Source organism: Phyllopteryx taeniolatus, chromosome 19, assembly GCF_024500385.1.
Source record: "Phyllopteryx taeniolatus isolate TA_2022b chromosome 19, UOR_Ptae_1.2, whole genome shotgun sequence".
NCBI lineage: Eukaryota > Metazoa > Chordata > Actinopteri > Syngnathiformes > Syngnathidae > Phyllopteryx > Phyllopteryx taeniolatus.
Window position 1 is genome coordinate 7,300,638 of NC_084520.1, and position 14,393 is coordinate 7,315,030.

Below are 14,393 nucleotides of genomic sequence, written 5' to 3' on the forward strand. Positions count from 1 at the left end.
TAACCAGTTATTTAATAAAATGCTTAATGCACAGTACGTAGAGTATAATTATTTTACTTTAAAAAAATATTAAATCAATTGGAGATGAACTAAAAACACAAACGAATACATTTAAATGCCCCAATTTTAAGGAAACACTTTAAAAAAAAATATATATATATATAATTTTATGAAAATAATCAAACATATTACAGGACTCACAATGACAATCTAATGCTTGGTCGAGAATAGAGCCTACTTTGCCCACCTCTGCCCTGTATTAGTAAGTGCTCCAAAATCTGGTCACCCTGTTAAACTACATTAATAATTTGGACAAGAGTTTTCATAGCTTTTTTCTTTATTCTTAGAAAAAAAAAAGACAAGGTCCAAGTCTTTGGAGGCCCCGCCCTCACCCTATTTCCCCCAGCTGGCGAGCTCCACTAAAGAACCAGCAAAGAAAAAATTGCCATATGAACAATTGATAATATACACCCCATATACAGCAATACATAGTGGTCTACCAATAATACACAACCTCTAACGAGGCTTCAGTTAAACCTGTCGCCACTGATATGGTTCATTTCAACAGCAACTGACAACCAATGACGGTTGTGCGTGTTTTTTTTCGTTTTGACTAGTGTGGGTGGGCTTCAGGTTGCTCTGGTGATGGAGGGAGGCCACTGACAGCTGCCTTTGCACCCCCCCCCACCACCTCAGCCGACCAGTCACGTAACACAAAAGGCGGCTTCGCCCAACATTCATCTGCTGACCTGAACGCCCCCCTTCAACCAATCTGACGTAAGTGCAAAGTTTAGGAGGCACTGACACACACGCACTTCACACACACTTCCATCTGACAGTACAAGGCCTGATGGGTAACGCTTTCCTTGAAATGACTGATTCACCTTCAGCAGGTAATGCTCATGGATCCTCATGGAAATACTATACAGTTTGCCTGAAGTCCACCTCATAGTGCATAATAAAGCCAGTAATAGAAAGGGCTGTGTGTATGTGTGCTTGTATGCAACGCCGGTTGAGCATTTATTCAATATCCTAGCTCCCTGAACCAGTACGCTCCTTGTCCTCACTAGTAAGACAATTCAGCACACTAATAGAACGACTAACTAGCAAAGTTTTTTTTTCCACTACTGCCTTCCACGCTTGTATGACATTTCTGCACACTAGTAGAACAACTAGGGCGAACTAGTAGAATGACTATCTTACTAGTACCTTCTTCCCCACTACTGCATGACATTGCTGCACACTACTAGAACAACTTTGGCAACTTTGGCTAGTAGGCCAACTACATGTTATTAGTGAGGGTCCAGGAGGCTACTAGTGAATGATAGTTGGTGCTAGTAGTCTTACTATTGCAGCACAGTATTTTGCTAGTATGATTTAATATATACTCATAGGCCAAAAGTGGCACTAGTAGTGGAAAAAAACAGTAGAAAAACAAGTCATTTTATTAGTGCGCTGAATTGTCTTACGATCGAGGACAAAGGGGACTAGTGTAATGACCTTCAGCTGGATGTCAAGGATATTGAATAAATTGTCAAACGGTTTTCCATATGCGTGTGCCAGAGAGCCCAGCAGTGATAAGAGACAGCATAGAGAAGGTATCAAGGTGGAGCCTGAGCACAGCGCGCCGTCGTCTGAGGCTACAGACACGACTCCAAGTGCAGCTGCAGGTCCGTGCTGTCCAGGAAGTCAGCAGAGAAGACGCTTGGTGGTGTGTGCGGGGTCAGCGGGGTCAGGCTCGTCCCCCCGTCCCCTCCTCCTCCTACCCCCGCGCCGCTCCCGCCGCTGGTGTTCCCCACCATGGAGATGTCCAGCCAGTCCATACTGTCCAGAGCGGCGTCTACCAAGTCCAGCTCCGCCGAGTGGGTGGAGAAGCCCAGGTCGGACGTGTCCATGGGGGAGGACGGGTGGTCCAGGATGCCAGACGTGCTCAGTATTTGGCTGTGGAGGTCGTCGATGAGCGTCAGGCCGCCGCCGGGCTCGACGCCGAGAAGCGTGGAGCTCTCCAGGAAGTCCTCCAGGCGACCGCCGCCCGTGCAGGGCTCTCCTGGGGGGGCTGGAGGGGAGACGAGAGGAGAGGTAGGGGTAGGAGGGGAGAGGTGGAGAGGGGATTGCGGGGAGGTGGGAGAGGGCGGGTCAGAGTGCAGAGGGGCGAGTGATGGGTCCGGGTTGGCCTTAAAACCGGGGATTTCTGTTGGAGAGCACAAAAGGAAAGGAATTTTAAAAAACTAAGCCAAAAATTGTGAGTGGCAATCTAGCAGTGGCCTATCTGACGCTCGCTTGTACAGAAATCCCTGGCTATATTGCGGTTCACTTAATGCAGATTCAGTGTGTCGCAATTTTTCTTTATAGGTCAGTGTAGTGCAGTTACTCATCTGCAAATCTCTGGTACAGTTAGCTTTACTTACCATTTGATTTTAATGTGGCAACAATGACTCACGTAAGGACAAATGGGCTTGTATTCTTTTGCAGAAAAACAAACCTTATTGATAATCATACATTTGGTAAGTCACCAAATAGCTTGAGGATAAAAAGAACATGACTGGAATGCCCGACGTATAGCTAATGCACACACACATAACAATATGGACAGGAACAAATGCAACTAAAGAGCAACGTTCAGCTTGATTTTTTGCAACTACAGTACTGCAGTTAAATACATCACCACAAAGAATACTGAGAAGCAGCAGGATCTGCCGGCCCTACTTCCCATAATGCTTTAACACTGACCATCACTTTGAGGCACAGCGCTAATGCTGAAGGCAAGAAATATGTGTACATCATGTCCTCGTGGACTAATGTTTACATCACTCAATCAGAGTACACCCAAATTTTGTGTCCCTATGCTCATGTAGAGTGCATGGATAGTAACCTCAAGTGGACAAATACAATACATGCACCTCTCTAAAATATCACCTATTGGCATAGAATTGCATATGAAACTTTTACATTTACATAAATAATACAATAAATAATTTGTCGCTACTTCGCAGATTTCATCTATGGGGGCAGTTCTGAAACGTAACCCCGTGATAAACAAGGGATTACTGTACATCAAAAATTGGCTCGACACAGACCTCCTCCCCTGAAAACATAAAAACAAAAAAAAAAACACTGCGCCTACAATACAAGCTGAACCAAAAGGTACGGTACTGTAAACACAGTTGAGTGGGAGTGTGTTTGCAACATCTCAGTACCTCCACTCTTGAGAAGGATGTCAAAGAGGTCGTCCATCTGCTGACAATTGACGCCATTCCCCTGCAAACAGAAGTGACTATATTACTTGGGAAGTGTGTACAAATGTATCAAAAAGTAAAAATGTCCTCTACAACAGTGGTCCCCAACATTTTTTGCACCGCGGACCGGTTTAGAGTCGGTATTTTTTTTTTTCATGGACCGGTTGTCAAGGTGTGGCATATATATACAGCCAAAATAAATTAACATGACCGGCAGTGGAAAGATTTTTTTCAAAATAAAACACCTTTGGCACACGAAAACGCAATAAAACGGAAACTATATAAGTTGGTCATTCCTTCTATGCGGCCCGGTAACAAATGCCTCGCGGACCGGACCGGGGGTTGGGGACCAGTGCTCTACAACACAAACAACAACAAAAGATAAATAAGGAGATTGTGCAACAAAGTGAGGAAGTGAAATTAAAAAAGCAGTCAGAAGAAAGACATTTGATAGCAAAGGATGGTGGACATACTTTGCAGCGCTTTGTAGGAAGAGAGGTGTTGGGTTTGGGGGAGGGAGGAGTAAACAGAGTGTGCCGGTCATAGGGCGGACACGCCCGCTCTCTCTGCTGGGATGGAGTGATGAGAGGAAAGGAAAAAGGAGAGGAAAAAAAAAATCAATGAATGTGGGGAAGAACGAGGAGCAGGGATGAAAATGGAGACAAACGTGACGTGCATCGGTCGCGCTGTCGGCACCTTGAAGGAAGAGATCAGGCTGCTTTGGCTTTCGCTGTCCGACATGTCGTCGAAGAAAGGCTGCAGGTTGGGGGGGGCGGTGACGCACGAGCTGGCCGGCGGAACGCCATTGGTGTCCACGTGCAGCTCCACTTTCTGTCCCTGGGGGAGGAAATTAACGGCACGCGTCCATCAGCTGAATCAATTTAAGTTATTCCGGATTTATTATACTTTTCCAATATGAATTTGTAGATACGTGCAAAGCTCATGATAATTGTGGGTAAACCATTAAATAGCTAGAAGATGGATAGATGGATAGAGCCACAGATACAGTTCTGCCCACAAGTTTACATACAGTGGCAGGATTTGTAAGAAGTGTACCATACTTTAAAAAAAAAAAAGTATTTTATTTTTAATGATATTTAAATTAAACTAAGGCACTTCAGAATAACAATTATTAAATGTCCCCTTCCATCAAAATCAAAATGTTTTCCACTGTTTTATAGATATTGTAACATAGGTCAAAATGAGTCTGTGACCTGGTTTAAGTTTGACATCTAAGCGGTATGTCAATTGAATGCAATAGCCTTTGAACAACAAACTGCTTGTAAACGACAGGATCGGAATTCGGCATCGTTGTGACATAATATTGTCAAACAAAATTTAAGTACCTGTCCACTCCATGGTTGGCACATGCCCACTGAGTGACAATGCACTGCATCTTTGCATCACCTTCCAAACTCAGAGGAGTTGAGGAATAAATGGCTTGACTTTATTTCGGGAGAAATTCCTAAGCATTTCGGAACCCGAATTGTGCTGTATTTGGGCACATTTCGTGGAGGATGACTTCGCAAACATAAGCTTTCACACATGGCTGGAAGTGCATTGCGAGACACAGTCGGTAGCCGCCAAGCTAGGCAAATAGAGTACAGAAAAGCATACATGTATTGTGGTTTACAACAATACTGAACTACATTTATAATTTATAATGATTAAATCGCGAAGCTTGCAGTCATTGCCACCAAAATGTGTGCGGGCTATGAGCATCTTGCGCAGGGCACAGAGCAAATGAGAACTGAGAGGTAACTTGTATGTATACAGTATACCCCTCACTATTTCTGCCCACATCCTCTGTAGGAATTCACTACTTCCTTCATTGCTACTTTATGTTGCTCTATCTTTAGGGTTTAATAAAAGTGATAAAGTACAATACACTGTATATCTGCAGCCTATACGGAATCGTCATTCAAGGGCGTCATGTGATGTCGCTATAAATGCTTGCCGCTAGAAGACAGTTGCTGGTTGACAAGGACCAATCAGAGCAAAGCTGTTTTCCTTATTTAAATTACAGATTTCAGCAATCCAATCAGAGCAAAGCTTATTTACATTGTCTCTAATGCCAAGCATAAAAAACCAACTAGAATAGCTTGAAAAAGGGCATCCTGGGCATTTTCAACCCAAATAATCGCATCTAAAAATTTACCTTAACACCCCCCCCCCCCCCCCAAAAAAAAAAGGATATGTGATCTTAGGAGCACAACTGTAGATATTAATAAATGGACAGATGATGAAGGATGATAGACATGATAGGTAAATCAATAGATAGACAAAAGATAGATAGACTGATAAATGGAAGGATGAATGGATAATGATAACTAGATGACAGATAGACATAGATAGATGATTGACAAGTGGATCACGATATAAATGGATAAATGATTTACAGAAATAATTAGACAGAAGACAGAAATGGATAGATGATAGATGGCTAGAAAGACAGAAGGCTGTAGTCATACCTTTTCGATTGGCTGGGTCACACTCTGCCTGTCTTTCTGCTCTTGTGATTGGCCGTCAGTGCTAGGCAGCTTGCTCGGAGTCGACTGCAGTCTCTGCAGGAACAAAAACTATGAAGGACGTGTGGTCTCTTCACGCTCATGAGTACACCTTTTTTTCCAGTCTATACCTGCAGCGTGACGCGGCCGTTGCTTTTGGCCAGTGAGGGCGTTCGGTTCTGACCGTCTGCTGTGTTACTGGTGAGGGCGATCAAGTAGTGGTTGCCATTGGTGTCAGTGACCAGCGTGCCGCCAGCCTTAAGGAGGTCTAATGAAAAAGCCTGAGTGTGAATCTGAGTGCCGTTCTGTTGGTTCATGAAGACTGGTGCCACCTATGGGGGAGGGTGAGGGAGGGGACCAACATCATGAGACTTATTAGCGAAGTAAATTGGATTTTTACATTTGTATATAATTAGACTGGATAGATTTGTGTTTACTAAATTAATTAATATGATACAAACTGAAAGTCATACGTGGAAATAGATTTTTGAATTTTGATACCTTCTCTATGCTGTCTCTTTTGTTCAGAAGGACTAAATATTTGTCTTATTTAATAGTTCAAACTTTATGTTAAAAACAGAAATAGCACTATTTTCCATCCATCCATCCATTTTCCAAGCCGCTTATCCTCACAAGGGTCGCAGGCGTGCTGGAGCCAGTGTAACCCGCAACTGGTTGCCATCCAATCGCAGGGCACATACAAACAAACAACCATTCGCACTCACATTCACACCTACGGGCAATTTAGAGACTTCAATTAACCTACCATGCATGTTTTTGGGATGTGGGAGGAAACCGGAGTTCCCGGAGAAAACCCACGCAGGCACGGGGAGAACATGCAAACTCCACACAGGCGGGGCCGGGGATTGAACCCCGGTCCTCAGAACTGTGAGGCAGACGCTCTAACCAGTCGCCCACCGTGCCGCCTAGCACTATTTTATTAAAGCATAATAAAATGTCATGAATTAAATGGTTTTATGAAGTGTAATTGCTCTATGTTGGAACAAGTCGAAAGCACAGTAATGTTGGATGTGCGCCTTTCATGGGCGTGACCTAGTAAGTATACCAGTGTATTATAAACACTACTGCATCATCTGTACCATCTAAAAACTGAACATAATCTTTGATACTGCTCTTTTTCTGAATCTCTGTAGTCTGTGTAAGTGTACCTAATGTTGTGGGGGGTGTGAGTGCATGTGCCTTAGAACCTTTGTATGACTAATTATGTGATGAACATGATTTGTGATGAAGTGGGCCTGCTATGTTCACCTGCTGTGTGCTGACAGTGGCCGTCTGCTGTTTGTGCTGCTGCCTTTGCTGAGCCTTCAGCTGCTTCCTCTGGTGGCTTTGGTTGGCTGCAGGCTTCTGGGTGGCCACCGTCTGGTTGTGGATCTGCACTTGAACCCGCTTCAGCTGAACCGAGCTCTTGTGCTGCGTTTGGTTCTTCTTCCCTTGAGCCTGTTGCAGGTGGGCCAACTTCTGCTGGGCCTGGAGCTGCTTCTGCTGTGTCTGCTGAATGATGAGCTGCTGGAGTTGCTGCTGCTGCTGGTGGAGCAGGATTCGGGATTCCTTTTTGTGCTCGTGTTGTTTTTGAGGGCTTGACTTGGGCTCCGAAACTATCTGCGACTGCTTCAGTTGCGCCGCTTGTTGAACTTGAAGCCGATTAATCTGCTGCAGTCTGATCAGAGTCTCCTGGGAGCACTGCATAGGCTGGAGCACTCTTTTGCTTTGCCATGCCTCCTCCATGACTCCCGTCATACCTTCCTCAGTCTCAGCCTCCTGCTTCACCTTCACCAGGCCATTGTGAAGCATGGGGGATTCAATGGGCGAGGCTTTAACGAGTGGCTCAGATTTAACATCTGGAGACAGTGTTCTCTTGTCACTTCCTTCCTGCTCTGACGCCACACCTCCCGCCATCTTTCCCAACTCCAGCTGGGACCTGAGCGTCTCCACCAGCCTCTGCTTCTGCCTCAGCATGCGGGTCAACTCTTCAATCTGTTTGTCCTTCTCCTGTAGCATCTGGTCTTTGTCGATGGAAGAGGAGTCCATGGCTACCACGGAGAAAGGCTCTAGGGACTTAACTGAGCCAGGTGAAGACCTGTGGAGGCTGCATGAGCTAAGGCCTTCTTCTTTCGGCTGGCTGGGCGCTTGTGAAAGAGGGGAGGCGTTGGACAGGTGCTGAGGAGAGGGATGGAGGGTGAGTTGAGTCAGGGGAGAGCTCACCTGAAAAAAGAAAAATAACACAAGAGGTGTTCAGAAAAGCCTGCGAGACAAACGTGTGTTTTTTGGGATGGGGTGCTCACCATCTCTCCAAACATGTCTCCGTTACAGCTGGTCTCATCTGGACTCAGCCCTGCTAATGAGCGTTCAGATGGCGATGGAGACATGGGCGGGCTGGAGCTGGTGCTTCCAAAACGGATGACTCGACCGGGAAAAGCCTGAGCCAGCGGGGACAGCGCTACCTTGAACCTTCCCTCAGCCTGTTGGGGGTCCGTGCCGGCAGTCGGAGCGGTGTTAGCTGCAGAGGCGGCGCTCTGCTGGATGGGTTGCAACGCGCCATTTTTCGAGACTGCCGCAGGGGTGCCGTTTTGCTCTTGGTAGTTGCGGAGCCTCTCGATGAGATCGTTCTTGGTGCCGGAGACGGTCAAACCTCGCAATTTAAGTTCCTGTTTCAACTCGGCAACCTGGAACAAGAGAGCGATACTAGGACTTTACTCAAAGTGAAAGAAACTCGACAAAACAGAGCTTTTACAAACAAAGTAACGTTTTGATTGACAGTGCTATAGACATATTCAACAATTTTTTTTATTATTATTGTGGTTTCAGTGAGCAGTGGTGGAGAATGGCTCTGAATCATACTGAGAGTTATTAATATTGTTCATGTTCTCATGTAGCTAAATTGAGTCAAAATATAAGAAACAGCATAAATAAAACTAATGATACTATTTCACTTACAGCCGAAGAACCTTTGTTCATCTTTGATACTTAACTCCAGTCATCTGATGTTAGTACATTTGATGTTCATATTCTATTCTATTTACCTTGAACTCATCCAGGTTGGCGGGCAAAGTGGTCGGTTTGGCCCCTCCCACTGAAATTTGGCTCTGACGTGCGTTTCCACTTGTCGGGGTTCCATTGGTGGTCGTGGGAACGTTGCGAGTGGGGGAAGGGCTAGGGTTCGTCGGGAGAGGCTGCTCTGGAGCTCGCCTGAAGTTGACGACCGGTTATAAGTAGAGCTACAACCTGCTAATCTTAGCAGCCTCTTACAAACTAATTGTCTTGGTCATTAATAATACTGGCATACTGACAGTGAACATTGACAATTACAGCCCACTCACAAAACATGAGGCTAACTGACAGATTTTAGCTTTTGTGATTCTAGACTTCAAGAGTAACAGAAAACACCAGATGATAAAGGTTGATGGAGGACAGAATATGACAAACAGCATTGCTTGACACTCACTTGGGAGGCGCGGGCAGGATGGTGTGGTAGTTGTAGTGCTGCTGTTGCTGGTTGAGAATCTGCAGCTGCAAGAAGAGCTGCTGTTGCTGGAGGAGTTTGGTGTAGGAAGAGTCCATCAAAGGTGGACGCTCCTTGTCCGCCTTCTGGTCCGGAGGGATGTACTGGTGGTACTTCAGCTTCTTCACCTGCATGTCATAGAAAATAATTGTTAGTAGAAGGAAATGAACACTCTTTGGCCTTGTCGCAAGAAGTTGCTGACCTTGGGTTTGTTGTCTTTTGCTTTCTTGGATCTCAGCGGAGGACGGTCAGAACTTGTCTTACTGTGAGACTGTAGACGGACAATGTGAGAATTTGAGAACGAGGAGACATTGTTACATAGCATAAAGTACAAACTGTTAAGCCACGACCTTTTAGCCCTGTGGTGTAAACAAAGCTTTTTTGCCGATTTTCCCAATCCCAGGACCTCTCCTCTAGCCTTAGCTTCTTCTTAACTCACAAAAATCATGTTTACTGTTCAATATTTTTTTTTAGAGCTCCATGGTAAAGAGATGAAGACATGGTGTCCATTTATACTTGGCAAAAGCAGTAATTTGTCAACATGCTAAAAACTTTGGACTCAAGTTATGTGCTTTTCAAGCTCAGTTTTTTTTCACCTTGCCACGCCTGTACAACTCTACATGCATCAATCAGACATAATGACCAGCCTAGCCATGCCATTTCCTTTTATGAAGTTAAATTGTTGAACATTTACAATTTTAATGTATTAAGGCTTGTGTTTACATACATGTTTTTGAAAGAAAATTTGTATATTTCTGTGGAAAGTTATGCAAGGGGAGTACTTGCTTTCAAAGGTTGTTTGGTATCAGGAGAAATACAGTAAACCCCACCAAAACTTTGAAAGATGTTATTGCCATTTGCTTTTTCCACAAGCGAAGGGTAAAAAACATAAATATATAGCTGTTTCCTTTCAACTGCAATGCCGGAGATGAAGACTTAAGTGGATTCAGTGAGCAGGATATTTTTTTTGGGCAATAGCAGTATTTTCACTTCTGTGTTACTTTGTGTCGTTTCTACGTATTTCCTCCTATAAGCTTGGCAGTGTTTGTTTCCTCTAATATTTGTATGTGTAATATGCATGGCTCAGATTTTTGTTTAATTCATTTAGTTGGTACAGTTTGCATATCCTTGCGCTCAATAGACTGAAATTTACATTTTATATTCACCTTGAGCTGCCCAAAGGATGTGCGGGAGGTTACTATGGTCCCGTTTGCCACTTTCAGGGGTGGGGGTGAATCTGACCCGTTCACCAGGGGAGTAGGAGGAGGCTGTGGAGTGGGCTGTGTGACAAACTGAACAAAAACACAATATTTAACTTTTTCCATTTTCACAATAAAATAAGTTTGTTTACATTTGAATTATTTCCTATTATTCTTCTGTCTTATTCTTCAGTACCTGTGTGGGGGACATGTCTCCATTCTGGGCGAGCACATCTGAGGGCGACGGCTGCGGGACAGCACTCACAGGAGAGTCGTGAATGGCGAACTGGTCGGGTGACAGCGCGTCATTGCTGTCTTCGTCCAAAGACGAGCTCTCTCCTCCAGCTCCCTTTGGAGAATCTGTAACAGACCAAATAAATCCACTGGTGTAATCAACATAATCGAGCCAGTAATTAAAATGAGCGCCTTAACAGTAACTCTAACCAAGTGACATATTCCAAATTGATTACGGAAAATGACTTAAAATATATATATATTTTTTAGAGAAGTTACACATGAATGTATACACTACGATACATAACCATCTTGCAAAACAAGGACCCCATGTTCCCACATAGCTATTGTGACATTTCTCTTGTGCTGTGTCACATTTAGTATGAAGTGGTACAACTATATGAGGAAATGTTTAAGTCACAGTACTACAATGCAGATGAGTCCAAATGTAGGAATTTGAGAGGTGGTGCAAGAGCAGATAAAGCACAATCGCTACACATTACTGGAGGTGAGCGGATATTACTCTAATTACTAATTCAGTAATTATTGCTGAAGAGTGTATTTTCCCTGATTCAACTTTTGCAGACTCTGACAAGAGGTCATATTTGTAGTTGTTTCTTCCTTGAAGAAGCCCTACCCAGCCACAAATCATTTAAGTAGTTATAGTGTTGTACTGCAAACGCACACATAACAATTTGGCCTTGGCAGAGGCAATGCGGCGGCACGGAGACCGACGGGTTAGAACATCCGCCTCGCAGCTCTGAGGACCCGGGTTCAAATCCGGCATCGCCTGTGTGGAGTTTACATGTTCTCCCTGTGCCTGCGTGGGTTTTCTCCAGATACTCCGGTTTCCTCCCACATCTCAAAAACATGCATGGTAGGTTAACTGAAGACTCTAAATTGCCCACAGGTGTGAATGTGAGTGTGAATGGTTGTTGGACTATGTGTGCCCTGCGATTAGCTGGCAACCAGTTCAGGGTGTACGCTGCCTCTCGCCCAGAGTTAGCTGCTCCAGCACGCACACGACCCTAGTGAGGATAGCCAGTGATTTCCAACCTTTATGGAGCCAAGGCACATATTTTGTTATTGAAAAATCTCACGGCACACCAACAAACAAAAATGTCACAAAAAGTGGATACATTAATTACTGTATGTACGTTCTGCCATCTAATAGAAGAGCATTTATTTGTTCTTTCTGTCTATATGCCGCAATGGCATAAATAGATGAACAAAGATACATTATTTCTTGTAAATAAAGAATTTTTTTAGCAATTACGTAAAATTTTATAATTTCCCACGGCATATCTGAAGAGCGCTCAAGGCACACTGATGTGCCCCGGCACACTGGTTGAGAATCACTGGGATAAGCGGTACGGAAAATGGATGGAATAGACAGAGGCAATGCACTTTCTGGTTGCTCGTTTGTTTTGTTTCTGGCCTTGCGTAATTGCATTGTTAACTAATTACATACACCATCAGTCAAAGGTTTGGACACGGTTTCTCCTTCAACAGCATGAGAAAGTATGTCCAAACATTTGAACTCATTGTGTACTCAAGTTTGTCACTGAAGCAACTGTATACTTATTCAAATGTAAATGTGTTTGCCTGGTGTCATTTAAAAAACATTTATGGAGGCATAGTTACCAGGTGGTGAGTTCTCATCAGGGCAAACAGACAGGATGTTTTTGTGCACCAGTTCGATGGGACCTGGCCTGTGCGAGATCTTGTCGTTAAGGTCGTCGGCCAGTCGAGCTCTCTTCAGTTGCAGCTGCTTGGCCTGCAGGGAGGGCTCTGCTGATGTCTCTGTAGAACAGACATGGATAGGTAAGCTACGAGTACGCACAGGATAAAAAGTTCCTTGGGGGTCTGAGGGGACTTTTGATGAAATGCTTCCTCATTTGACTTAAGCGGGGTACACACATAGTGACAGTCAAAGTCAACAAAAGCCAGATTGCGAGATGTTTCTGAAAGATTATCCTGATTGATTAGCCTGTGGTGTGGGTGTGCTTAGAATGATCGCTACTTGAAAAATGGTCAGGGCCAACAATCATGTTAAACCTGTTCAATATTTACGAACACTTTTTGTGACGTGAAACTAAATGACCTGAGGCTTGCGCTGTTACCAGGCAGAAATAAAGGAGTTGAGTGTGTAAGATGTCTCCCAAGTCATTCCCCACAGTAAAAAAGACAAGAAGAGTTTGCAACTATCATGTTACAAGACAAGCTAAAAGTTACCCTAGATTCTTCTATTTCTACTTCTACTACTAATTTTTGCTTTTGTATTTTCCAGCAGTCTGGATGCCATCATGCTGCCTCTCACAGTTCAGTCTTGGCACTACAAAGGATATTGTTCTGGATGTGATGTGCTGTGTTGGTCATCTCGAGTAAACCTCACAGTATAAGAGCTGTAAGCATACACTTGCCGATTTTTTCCTCATCACGCGTTGGGTCTCAAATCTGTTTAAATGTTGAAAATCGGTATGTGTGTACCTCCCCTGAACATTGGTGTCTGTCAAACTAAAAGTGTTTAGTCATGACTTCATTACAAATGAGGTTTACCAAAACACTGCACATATTATAGAAAACTGTGGAGGAAAGCCTTAACTTTAATGTTGAATTTGCAGTAACTTTTATTTTGCATGCAACTAAAAAAAATCAAAATATGTTTAAATAAAATGAGGACCCTCACCCTCCAGAATGTGCATCCTGACCAGCTCAGAGCGCTCGGGACGACTGCGGATCTTCCTCTTGAGATAGTCTTCAGTCTGTCCGAAGAAACGCACATGAGAATAACCACCACAACACGCACAGATCATGCGATGATGACATTAGTTCTGTGGCAGGTCTGTAATTTAAGGTCTTTTTTGGGAGAAGGCAGGTTGGCAACAATGGCACCTTCTTTGTACAAAGTAGGGATTTATCCAAAGTACAGGCAGAGAAGAGCAACAGAGGTTTTAAGAACTTAGAAATCCTTGTAGCATGTAATTTTTTATGTATTTATTTATTTAATGCTTCTTTTCAGGGAATTAACTCACCCTTGCACGCTCCAGACTCCGCCGCTGCTCATGAAAGGCTGCCGGGCTCTTCAGCGCTGAGGGGGAATAAATAAATAAATAAATAGATAAATATAATATAACAGAAATCTAGAACGCTGCCCTGTTCCGTTGAGCGAGTGGCAAATGTGACAAAGCTGTTAAAGGCTCAAGTGGGCGCAGAAGGGGAAGGTCAGAATTGTTATTCCCAACCACGCGCTGATGATGATGACGAGGCTGCATGCAGCGTGTGCAGGAGCAGAAGCACAGCCTTCACTGACGTGGGCCACCTCTGCTATTAGCCAAGGAAACACAGTCAGTGTCTTTGCGTCGTGTCTTTTCCATACATGTTTGAAGTGTGGCAAACCATTCACAACCCATGACTACAATCACAACCATCAAAGCTGATTGTTACGATTAAACATACTTCCTCTGCAGGTATAGTACTAGTAACCCATTTTACCATTTGCCAGCCAAGAATAAAGTGAAATGGCGGTAAGTAAAAAAAAATCAACTGAATAGCACAGAAGCTCTGCAGGAACGTCATCTATTCTTGATGAGCAGATGTCTGGAGTGTATTTTTAATGGGGAGCAAGGGGACAGACTGATGGATTAACTGTTTGCTATGGGCTTGTGGGAGGAAACCATGTATAAGTGCATTACAC

The 14,393-nt window shown here is 44.0% G+C and overlaps 1 protein-coding gene across 6 annotated transcripts in view; it reads right to left on the reverse strand.

The window, feature by feature from the left end:
* Window positions 1-319: 319 nt before the first annotated feature.
* mrtfab (myocardin related transcription factor Ab) overlaps window positions 320-14,393 on the reverse strand; it is a 41,106-nt gene continuing 27,032 nt past the window's right edge. For 3 of the 6 annotated variants that reach the window (XM_061755933.1, XM_061755935.1, XM_061755937.1), the window contains 16 exons: window positions 13,732-13,787; window positions 13,386-13,461; window positions 12,341-12,499; window positions 10,659-10,822; window positions 10,430-10,555; window positions 9,466-9,534; window positions 9,207-9,391; window positions 8,785-8,950; window positions 8,047-8,427; window positions 7,013-7,966; window positions 5,875-6,075; window positions 5,708-5,800; window positions 3,933-4,073; window positions 3,710-3,805; window positions 3,198-3,258; window positions 320-2,191 (listed from right to left, as the gene is read on the reverse strand). In XM_061755933.1, coding sequence (XP_061611917.1) covers window positions 1,641-2,191; window positions 3,198-3,258; window positions 3,710-3,805; window positions 3,933-4,073; window positions 5,708-5,800; window positions 5,875-6,075; window positions 7,013-7,966; window positions 8,047-8,427; window positions 8,785-8,950; window positions 9,207-9,391; window positions 9,466-9,534; window positions 10,430-10,555; window positions 10,659-10,822; window positions 12,341-12,499; window positions 13,386-13,461; window positions 13,732-13,787 — 3,479 coding nt within the window. In that variant the 3' untranslated portion in view covers window positions 320-1,640. The remainder of the gene's footprint in view (window positions 2,192-3,197; window positions 3,259-3,709; window positions 3,806-3,932; window positions 4,074-5,707; window positions 5,801-5,874; window positions 6,076-7,012; window positions 7,967-8,046; window positions 8,428-8,784; window positions 8,951-9,206; window positions 9,392-9,465; window positions 9,535-10,429; window positions 10,556-10,658; window positions 10,823-12,340; window positions 12,500-13,385; window positions 13,462-13,731; window positions 13,788-14,393) is intronic. The other 3 variants (XM_061755934.1, XM_061755938.1, XM_061755936.1) reach the window with 2 other exon arrangements.